This window comes from Cryptomeria japonica, chromosome 7 (assembly GCF_030272615.1).
Source record: "Cryptomeria japonica chromosome 7, Sugi_1.0, whole genome shotgun sequence".
Classification (NCBI taxonomy): Eukaryota; Viridiplantae; Streptophyta; class Pinopsida; order Cupressales; family Cupressaceae; genus Cryptomeria; species Cryptomeria japonica.
The window spans coordinates 809,004,460-809,016,805 of NC_081411.1; the positions used below are offsets into that span (position 1 = coordinate 809,004,460).

A 12,346-nucleotide genomic window follows, 5' to 3' on the forward strand; every position below is an offset into this window, starting at 1 on the left:
GGTCCTTGTCAAAGTGGACAAATAGGGAATACCCCACGATAGAAACAAGATCTCAATAGTACATCTAAGACATCATTTTTCATATGAAAACATATTACAAATAATAAGTAATTAAAGTAACGCTAAAATTGTTGGTATAAACATAGTGTAATAGTTTAAATTTGGTGTTGTTGTTCTTGCCATCAAAATTTAAACCTCGTTAAGATATTATTATTCAATATTTATGTTTGGGTGAGAGGAGAGATTCTAGTGGAGGTATCTCAAATTGTAGGGGCATAGGTTCAGTCGATTCAATGCCTATTGTATTGGAATGCATCGAATGGATGCCCAGGCATTGAGAGGGAAGGATGCTTTGAAAGGTGAAAGGCCATGGGGAGACAGTGTCCGTGATCCATAGATCTCCGATCAGAAACCTTGTTAAGATATTATTATACAATATTTATGTCAAAGATAAGATCCCTTGTTCATGACCTTATTGATTCATAACTTTGGATCAAAATGTTTATCCCGCTAAAATAATAAAACTAATACCATACAAATAAACAAGATACTGAAGAGATAAATGTAACCTACCTATCATGCATATTTGGTTTTAGCATATTTTTATCTGTGATTAAGTAAGTCAAATATGACTAAAAAGCTAATGAAATCTGGCCTACATTTCGCTTCGAATGATCATAACGCAACACAGCAACAGAGAGGCTTTGTGTGATATGAAAATAAATTGAGAGATTGATCTAACAAACAATATTTATATATAAAAAGCCAGAAGAATTTACAATTGATACACACCGCCTTCATATAAACCATTGACAATAATAATAACAACAACAAAACAAATGTTCTAAGCTCCTAATATTCTAAAGACGCGGCTAATCTGACTCCAAACGGGTTGACTAACCTTCGTGTTATACACACAACAGAAAAATAAAAGACACAGCTAATTCTGTCGAGTACGACTTGCATCTGTAATTTTCGACTTACTCTCGTGACGTTTTTATAACCAGATCAGCTACAGCCATATACTAAACACCCTAAACAAGTTTGATAGAATAAAATATCTTCAGATGGCAAGCACGAGGCCCGGCATGGCCTCTTCGTCCGACAGAGGGAGGTCACTCTGCCACACGGGAAAACACAGATTCCGTTTAAATTCCGTGACAATTAAAGACGTGTTGAAATACTCTCGGAGTTGAGTTACAATCCCATTCTCCACAGTCCAGACGTGAACCCAGTACAGGGATTCGTCCTCCCGACCTTCCACAAATACTTTGTCAGCTACTGGCGTGATGGACTGGGGGCCAAAGAAAAGGCGCTTATGGTGGGATCGACCAGTGAGAAAGCGCATCAAATGCTGGCAGTGGGGCGGACCATGGAACCACCACTCCAAATCGGGGGCCAAAATCCTTCGGACCGTCTTGGCCTTGCCCAACTGTAACGCATCGTACAGCTGGCTAACCAGCACTCTATTCTTCTCTTTCGCCTCTTCCAGATGGAGCCATTCTGATCTTGAGTTAGCCAGTTTCAGATGTCCCGGGTTCGAATCTCGCCAAGAAAAATGAAACCAGAAAAATGTATTGGTGAATGAACACCTGTGTGTGTACATTTTTATAGAGGAGTGGAAGTGGGAAAAGTGATCCGGGTGAGGGAGGACCAGAGGGAGGAAAATGTAGCGGGGCCCACCGTGAGATGGATGGAATGCTTGCGTGACACATGTCAGTGTCTTGAAAGAGACAGGACATTGCCTGTCCACCGCATTCTCTAGGTGCTTGGGCCCACTTTCTGTGCCACGTGGCCCATGAAAAGAATTAAATAATTAGGCATTTTATTTTTGGGGGGGATGGAAGCCAGCACTTCAGCCAAGAGGGTTTTGGAGGTGGAATCAATATAAGGGTTTGACCGGCTTGGGAAAGTTGTAATGAAATGGTATTTTACTAGCCATTTGTTTTGTCCCCAGATAGCTTCTTGACATTTTTGGATTGGCAAACTTCGCCTTCACCAAATATAACCGACCAATTCTAAGTTCTTTAAAATGGGGGTCCTTGACAAAGTGGACAAAATAGGGAAAACTCCATATATTCTAAATTCTTCAAAATGGGGTCCTTGTCAAAGCGGACAAAATAGGGAAAACTCCATCAGATTAAACAAATCTGATAGCCAAGTAGTTGTTGTCTTTTATTAGGTAGAGAATATTTAATAAGATTAATCAAATCTGATAGTTGAGTAGATATTTTGTTTTTTATTAAGCTGGGAGGTGTATACAATGGTAACACTTTACAAAATTAAACAAATATGGTAGTCAAGTAGTTGTTTTGTTTTTTATTATGTTGAGAGGAGTATACAATGACAATATTCTATCAAGATAAACAAATAAGATAGTTAAGTAGTTGTTTTGTTTTTTATTACGCTGAGAGGTGTATATGGTGGCAACGCTCTGAGATTGATAGCTGAATAATTATTTTATTTTTTATTAGATCGATAAGTATATACAATGACAGTAATCTGAAAAAGAAAAAAACACTGACAATAAGTTTCAAACTTTCAAGCTATGGGAAGTTCCTTCACTGAGAAAGCCACACTATAAGAATGTTGTAATGTTTTCCTTCTATTTCTTCTAAACATTTCCAATGTTAAATTACATTTAAACACCCGAATATTAAAAGAAAAACATTTTATTTTTCTCTCCACTCGTTTGCTTCCAATGCAAATTGCATTTTAGTGACGGAGGACAATATTCTGTGCAACGATAAATAGCATTGCAATAAGTGGACAAACTGTTGGGAGAGTACAAAGAAGTGGCGAAGGTGAAAAGCGAGTAGTACAACACCCACTATTTCAAAGACTTGGTTGCCATTTTGCAACCCCCTACCAATCTAGTGCTTCATCAACACGACCAACAAATGGGATGCCTTTGATCTAGTCTTAAATCACACACACCAAGCTTTGACTTTTAGGCTTAAAAGCGTTAAACGCTCAGAGTTGATTGACATTCTCTAGGCTTAATATGTTGCTTAGTGTGTGCGGTTTAAGGTTAACTAATCTGACTCACCTTTTCTACTAGCTATATTTTTTGTCCTCTCTTCTCTAGATTTCAATTTTGGGGTTTGATTTTGTGTCTTGTGTCTTGATTAGTGATTTTAATACTTATAGATTAAATTTAGGGCTTCTGTATTGGAGATTATGTTGTGGATCACATTTTTGTTTTAGCTTTTTATGGATTTGAAGATGGAATATAGCATCTCATATATTGGAATTATATTGTCGACGCACTCGGGGGTACTTTGTTCTTGGAACTAACCATAAAGAAATGATCTGTATTTTGTTGTTATATTCAACAATTGCAAGCAATAACTCAGTTGCTACTGTTATGTTAAATAATGACAAGAAATGATGTAGATCTTATGTCTGGTAAATTGGTGTAGTGTTGTAAGAAAGATGTCACTCAATTGCATTTATCCATTATTAGCCAAAGGTTTTTACTATTGAAATAGAAGTTGGATGCATTGTTTCTTCTGTTGTATGTTGAATTGTCAAGCATTTTGTTTAGTTATAGCTAGGGTTATATTAATGTCGAAACCAATTTATTGCTACTGTAATGAATACTTGATTCATTGATTTGGGGAATTACCTTCATTTGTTAAATGATGTGGTGTTGTTGACAAAAGGATAGATAGAATCCCAAGGAGATGAAAAAAAAAAGAGATTTGATTTGTCTATCCTACTTTTATTTGGTCACATATTTTAGACATTGTAAGTTATTTATATGTATGACTTGTTTAGATGATTCCTATTTTGATATTTTGAGTTCTATTTGTATGCATAGGGATTTTGTTATATTTAGACCAAGATTGCATTATTTTTATGCCAATACATTTGACAAAAATATGATTTCTTTTTAGTGTTGTTGAAGAGATCATAAGCTATCTTTAAAGATTCATAACATTTGGGAGTAGTAGTGTATAATTATAAATATGATAAGAATTGACTTTTAAATTTCTTGCCCCTCACATATAAGATATTTGTTGTTAATTTTAGGCCAACTTTATACTAGATGAAAATTTTAAAGCTATATGGCAATTGCATCTTTTGTTTCTTTTAAAATTGTATTTAGCATTTGCGAAAAAGGTTGTGTGCCATAAAATTATGTAAAACCAAGGAACTCTTTGAATTGCTCATTAAATAAAATAAAATTTATCTATTCTTCCTTCTCACACATTCTCTTTGAATGTCAAATCTACCAAACAAATTTAGTAAGAAACTTGTACTAGAATAGTTTACTAAAAAGCACACATAAACCTACAATTTTAAAATAAAATAAATAATTCAATCATCCGCTCTTTCTTTTTTTGTAAAAGGATACATGAACCTAGTTTTAAGATGAAAAAAAAGCAACAACTTTACTATTGCATTGAATTGGAAATTAAAATGATTTCTCTCAATTTGTAATCTACCTTGAAAACAAAATAATCTATTAGCTTTATAAAGTAGTGTAGACACTTAAATTTTATTAATTTGATTAATTAAATTTAGCTATCCTGAATGTTGTTAAATTAAATAATTATGCATTATTTAATTAATTAATGTTCTCTCTTTCTAGCTAATTAATTTTGTTAATTATGCTATAGTCCTCCTTTAATTAATTATTTGACAATCATAAATCAATTATTTAATTAAATTCATCTCCTTCTTCTATTAAATAAATCAAATACATAGTTTGACTATTTAATTCATTTTTGTCCTTTCCTCCTAATATCCCTTATGGAATTAATTAATTAAATTAAATTAATTCTATTTCCTCACATGTCTCCTAACCTTGACCCTCATCTAACCCTTTCTCTAAACTGAACTCACCTAGCTAACCATAGGTTTTAGTCAACCTTATCTTCTTTCCTTCCTCATATATGTGCACATTCCAAAATATCTTAAATATCCTAATATTTGGAATATTCTAATATTTGAAAATGAATCCTTTTATTTGGGTTTTTCTCTCCCTTTTAGTCAACCTTTCATAAATCATTTAATTACTTAAATTTGCCTCCTTCTTCTATTAAATAAATCAAATGCACAATTTGACTATTTAATTCATCTTTTGTCCCTTTCCTCCTTTTTCCCATTATTGAATTAATTAATAAATTAATTAATTCTTTTTCTCCAATATTTCTCCTAACTCTAACCCTCCTCTAACCCTCATATAACCCTTCCTGAAAACCTTACCCATTGGCTAACCATAGGTCTTAGTCAACCTTATCCTCATTCCCTCTCCATATGCATGCACATTCCTTAAATATCTTGAATTCCTAAAATTTGGAGAAATCTTTTAGAATTTGGGAGAATTTCCTAGAATTTGGGGAAATATTTCAAATATCCTAATATTTGGGAATATCTTTATATTGGAATATAACCTTCCTATTCGAGTGTCTCTCATTCAAATAGGCATGTGTCCTCAAGGACACTTGTCATTCTTTTCCATGACACTTGCCCTTCTCAAGGACACTTGTCATTTCCATCCATGAATTATCTTGATATTTGGAATGGAAATATCTTGAATTTCCTAAAATTTGGTGAAATTTCCTAAAATTTGGGAAAGTATCCTAATTATCTTTATATTTAAAAATATCTTCATATTTGGCATGGAACCTTCTTATTTTGGTGTCTCTCTCCTAAATAGGCATGTGTCCTCAAGGACACTTGTCATTCTTTTCCATGACACTTCCATTTTCAAGGACACTTGTCATTTCCATCCATGACACTTGCCCTTCTCAAGGACAAGTGTCTCATTTTCATGCCTCTTCTTCTCCCATCTTGGCCTATTTACTCCCCTCATTTTTCTTCACAATCCATCCACGTTCATGCTATAATACTGTTATAATGTCAATTTAATTACCCACATCCATACATTTTGCATCCAATTTAGCTTAGATTTTTGCATATCCAACCATCATGGAACACATTCAAGCACACTTACAAACATAGATCAAGCACACATCCAATCAAAGGGTTATTGGTTTGCATTTTAATTGCTTTCTTAAATTTTTTTAATCTAATTTCCCTTCTTAAGTGTCCTTATCTTGAGTGTTTCGTTGATTTGTTTTAATTTAGTTTTTAATAATTTTATTTGTACACTTTTTTACTCACGCATTTCTAGCATGCCTGGTGGGACTCACTTCATGGGTCCATCTCAAGTTTTTTGTTGTTTAGTGTGTTTTATTGCAAAATTTGACACTTGCAGGCAAAAATGGGAGAATACAGGTGGATTTCTGCCTTGGTGAAAATTTGTTTCATCTCAATTTCAATTTCCACAAATGGTAGGTTTCTAGAAAAAGTGGTGGGATTACTTTGTGAAGTGACGAGAATGCTCTATGTTTTTATTTATTGTCATTTTCCTGAATTTAAATTTTCTCATTTTGTTCCTAACCTACTAACATTTTCTATTTAAATAAATTTTGCTAATATTTATACAAATTTATTAGTAAAAGACCCCAAATTTTTAAAAACTCTAATTCATTTATCGTAGGACTGCCAAAGAGGGATGCTCTTTGAAAAAAACTTTTGGGTTAAAATGAACAATGTGTCTTTTGAGTAGTTAGAAAACACCTCAATTTTCTAAGGGAATTAACTAAGTGTTTTGCATGTTTGGAAGGATTGTACTTGGTGTATGCTCTCCCCTTTCATTCCACGGATCTTGGGTGATAAAAAACAATGCAATCTTTAACTTTTGTTTAGATTAGATTCCCTAAAAGTAGTATATGTAACATCCCCTTTGTTCAACCCTTTAACTTGGTAAAGTTTTAACCCACAAGTAAAACGAAATACATTGCCAAGATACCAATAATAAAAATTCTTTTTTCCTTTTCAATTCAAGATACATAATTGAAATAAATCACTTTTCATTTTCATTCATCATGGAACATATACAATGTCATATTCATAAAAATATAAATGCTTTTACATTATCCTTTTCAAACTTCCATTTTCTTTAGAAATATTTGATTACAAATAAAGCTTCAACTAAGATTAAAGAATACATAAGTAAAACATAGTTGTCCAGATGTCCTTCCTAGCATACATCCTCAAGTATCGGTCGCCAACTGCATGAGGAAGAGCATCACTCAAGCGCTTTTTCCCCCAACCAAGACTTAGCAGTCCCATGTGCCTCTTCTAACTGAAGTGGCCCGACCCTTCAATGAAGAGTTTGGTTTGGTAACCTCACAATATAATATAGCCTTTTGAGCATAGTGTCGTGTCCTACATAACTAGAGCTACCATACATAGGCTACAACCTACATGTATGACATTCCCTACCCATTATGTAAACCTAGATCACAGTGAACCGACAGTGTAGATAGTGGCAACCTACACTACTTAGGCCTAAGAATTCACACCCAGTGTTTCGAGTGTGAGTCGTATGTCCACCCACTTCATTGCTCTATTTGGTAAAATGACCATTTAACTATCCCATAATTATCCCATGGGTAGCAATAGGAAACATTTAGGTTATTCCCAACCCTGGTTAATCTAACCCTAGATTACCAACTCATTCCTTTCATATACTATAGATACACACCTTTCTCATAAGGTCAAATAATAGAATAACTATCTAGGTTTATTCCCATCTATGGATTATCCTATCCCTAGGATTAACCAAATCAATCACTCCTATGTACTATAGATACATATCATAGATTATCTCTATCTTAGCTATTACATACATAATGTATATCTAATTATAAGGATTAACGAGTTTCTATCAACTCCAGAATACATATCCTATAAGTATCTCAACCATTTCTTTAATAAAGCTTAATCAATCACATACATGAATCTAATCAAAAGATTACAAGAATACATTTACACCAAGTAACACAATTCCTATCATAGCTTCAATTGAGCCTATGCAACAACATAATCTATATATAGCATATCAATATAAAAAGAGGTAGAATACTCATGCCTAGATTATAGCTCTCATGCATTATTGACGCTAACTTCACAATGTATCCACTAACATAGACATTCCCAAGCTTTCCCCAATAGTAGCTAGCCCACTTCCTAACAACTCTTGAAATATTGTCTTCTCTAAATGAAGAACTTCGAAACAAAGTACAATAAGCAATGGAAAATATTATGGAGATGGATAACTAAGATGGAATGAGAGCAAAATGCGAGAGATGATAAAATATCAAGCAAAAGGGTTAGTGCAGGATCAAGGGGGGCCAAAAAGTGGCGATGTGAAAAAAATAGCCTTCCTCACTCGCCTAAAAACACGAAAATCCGTGTTGAATTTTTGCTTGGCCTGGGTGTCAGTACACCTTGGCCTGGTAATTACCTATGCAAATCGGATATTGGATAAAATCGGATACCAGATTTTATCCGATATCCGATTTTTGTTTGTAATTTTAATTTAAAAAATATATTATATGTTACGTATTATATAATACAATATTATATTATATTATATTATATAATATTGTATTATATTATATATTATAAAATATTGTATTATATTATATATTATAAAATATTGTATTATATTATATATTATAATATAATATAATACAATATTATATTATATATTATAATAGAATACAATATTATATTATATATTATAATATAATACAATATTATATTATATATTATAATAGAATACAATATTATATTATATATTATAATAGAATACAATATTATATTATATATTATAATAGAATACAATATTATATTATATTATATATAATATAATATTGTATTATATTATAATATATAATATAATATTGTATTCTATTATATATTATAATATTATATTATATTATATTATATATTATATAATATTGTATTATATTATATATTATTATATAATATAATATTATATAATATTATATATAATATAATATAATATAATATAATATAATATATAATATAATACAATATTATATAATATATAATATAATACAATATTATATAATATATAATATTATATAATATTATATTATAATATATTTAATATAATACAATACGTACTATATAATATAATAATATATTATATAATATATTATTATATTATATATGTTATTTAAAAATAATTTAAGTGTTGCAAAATCGGATATCTGATTTTCTGAGACTTTTATATTTCGACAATGAAGTCCTGTGAGTCATTTTTAACTCACGGGTCGCGCAAATTTGTCAAAATTCGATATCCGCTCCATCCGATATCCGGTGTTTTGACAAAAAATTGCTAAAAAATAGATTTAGAGGTAAGAATTTTGTCATTTTGAATCATTTTCATTCATTTTTTGTATTTTTTGTGAATGTTTATTTGATTTTTCATTGAAAATATGGTTTTTTTCATGAAAACTAGGTTTTTTTTAAATCAAATACCTAATTGTTTAAATTTGTTAACTAAATTTAATTGTTTACATTCAGTTAGGTTAAACATGGGGGATAACAATGAAAACACTAATCAACCACAACTGCAACAACCAAACCCTCATTTGCCAAACCCCCCCTCAATTCAAGATTTGATTGCACAAAATTTGAATGAATTGAGGGGGATTGTAGAAGTATATCATAGGATCCCTCCTCTAAACCCATTGTTTGATCCTCTCATGTCGATTGTAAAAAGCATGGAAACCATGACTGAGGAGCACGATGCCGCCCTTTTGTGGCGAGATTCTATGAATAGATGGCTTGTCGTATAAGGATATCAAGGATCTTGAGATATCTAAAGCCGAAATCGCCTCATTGTTTGTCAATCCCCGTACTGGTCAGCCCGTAGATCCCAAAAAAATAAAAATTTATCAAATGGTGCACAAATGATGGGATTGTGAAAAACTTTTGGGATCATTGGTGGATGGTTTTCGACAAACCACCCAACAACAATCTTGATATCCACTTCTATTTCATAAAAAAATTGTATGTTGAGTTTGTTTTACACAAACATGTGAACTACTTTGACATCCAACCTTTCCAGGGTGTAGGTTTAGGTATGCCCCAAAATAGACTTGGGGTAGTCAGAGTAGTCCAAGGCCCATATGTTCCCCCTCCTCCTGTTGATCCCCCACCTACAATTCAGCATCCTGATATCATTTGTGAGGCGGCTTCACAGACCATATCGGCTATTCACTCTTTGAGTAGCCTTTTGGTTTCTCAGGCTACATCAGTAGCTCAGCCTACTCTTGATGGTAGCGATGCATCCGATGTTGGCTCCACATCATCCTCGGCTCCACACATATGCATGCCCCATAGTTGTGTCATGTGTGGGCACGTATGCTTGGGTCCAGTTGGATAGCCCATTGATCCTGCTATGGACAGTGCAGATTACGAGGTGCATGAGATGCATGATGCACCAAAGGTTATTACACAGATTAGAGGATACCCTGGGGAGTCTTCACATGCTAGAGGCGAGGAGGCACCGTCATCATACATTGATGATGTATTGGTAAGATTTGTGTTTTCATAGTTCATGTTATATTTTAATTAAATATTTATAAATTAGATAATATTAAGTACTAATTTTTATTTACATGGTCTATTTAATAGTTGATGACCGAGGATGAGTTGAGACAGATTCAGGAGGGCACCTTGTCGGCCATTTCATTTGGCCTCGATAGCTTGATGGTACATATATTATTGCACCTAGTCATTTGTATTTTATTGTACATACATGCTCATCATTTATATTTGTATTAATTAGATTATGTAGTAACTTGCATGTATATCTTATTTTACTCTTGTAGGGCACAAGCAGCACGAGTGCGGTGCAGTGTGATCTAGGATCTGGTAGTGCAATTGGAGACAAGGGAAAGGTAATTGAATGCAAATATGATTGAATGAATAGTTTAAATAACTTATAGTGATTATACATGTCTAGACATAGATTGATAGTTTCATATACTTGTTGTGTATATATACAAAGAACTCTTGGCTTCACATCCTTGATGACTACACCCAGTATACTTGAAGAAGAAGAAGAAGAGATGCCTTGAGTAGATGTGTGTTTATTTTATTATTTGATTAGTAGATATAATTTGTTATTATCAGTGACAATTATATGCTAACTTGTATCAATCTCATGTTTCTGAACATATGTAGGTTGTGTATCAAAATATTCGAAACATACCTCCTCTACCAAAGACATACATCAAGAGTCCTGCAAAGCTGAAGAGAAAATGTGGAGATGAGGTAAACATGAATAGTTCAATTAAATAGTTCATTTTTATGTTAACTTTTCGAATGTGAATTATATAATATAACTAATATTAATCGTGGTTTGTTTTTCTTGTGTATGATCCTTCAGAGCCGAGCAGTGCAGCGAAGAGGATCGATTTTGATGATCCATCAGCAGCTTAGGATGTTATAGATAGTTTTGGGATGCTTACATGTCTAGTTGGCATGCATATTTTGTATATGGACATGCATTCACGTATTTAGACATACATTTTGTTTCAGTTGGCGTTTATGCCATATTTGTGTATGGACATACAATTGTAATCATTCGACATTTTTATATATACAGAAGTTGATATTCGATCATATAAATTATTGCTCATCTGTGTGTGGTGTTATCATGGAAATCCTTAATCTTCATTCCAATAATTAACAATGGTTAATAATGGTTATTTAATGAACTATACAATTCATTTCATTTCATTGTAAGTGTTGTTTTTATAATGAACAATATAATTCATTTAATGAACAATACAGTACAATTTATTTAATGAACAATACAATTCATTTAATCAACAATACAATACAATTCATTCAATGAACAATACAATTCATTTAATGAACAATACCCTACGCATGCTCCTATTTTGCCCCCCCACTCGATCGAACGCTCGGGGTCATACCCTACCGGTGTCATCCCTTGAGCGCCCTAAGTGCTCAGAATTGTCAAACACGTACGGGCCCTAACTCGGAATCCGTGGCACCTACGAACTAGCCATTTGAACCTATGGGGCCATGAGAGGGGTCCCTACAAAATCCTATCTTGGTTTTTCAAGTTTCCCTATGGTTTTATTAGGGCAGCAATTTTTTGGTTGGCAAAAAAATCATCAGTCTCACTCAATGGAATGTTGTCATGTGGCCAATTTCTCGTTCAACTTGCCGCGATGATGAACAGTCAGCTCCAACATGTCTAGTTAGGCATAATTACCGTACGCATGCTCCTATTTTGCCCCCCAACTTGATCAAACGCTCAGGGTCATACCCTACCGGCGTCGTTGCTTGAGCGCCCTAAGTGCTCAAAATTGTCAAACTTTGATGGGACCTAACTCAGAATCTGTGGCACCTGCGAATGATCCGTTTGAACCTACGAGGCCATGAGAGGGGTCCCTACAAAAGCCTATCTCAG

The 12,346-nt window shown here is 33.1% G+C and overlaps 1 protein-coding gene across 1 annotated transcript; it reads right to left on the reverse strand.

Annotated features, from left to right (window-relative positions):
• Positions 1-732: 732 nt before the first annotated feature.
• Positions 733-1,624, reverse strand: LOC131068019 (wound-induced protein 1). Its single transcript, XM_058003255.2, has one exon. The coding sequence runs from the start codon at positions 1,604-1,606 to the stop codon at positions 1,064-1,066; it is 543 nt and encodes a 180-aa protein (XP_057859238.1). The 5' UTR covers positions 1,607-1,624; the 3' UTR covers positions 733-1,063.
• Between the last annotated feature and the right edge of the window lie 10,722 nt (positions 1,625-12,346).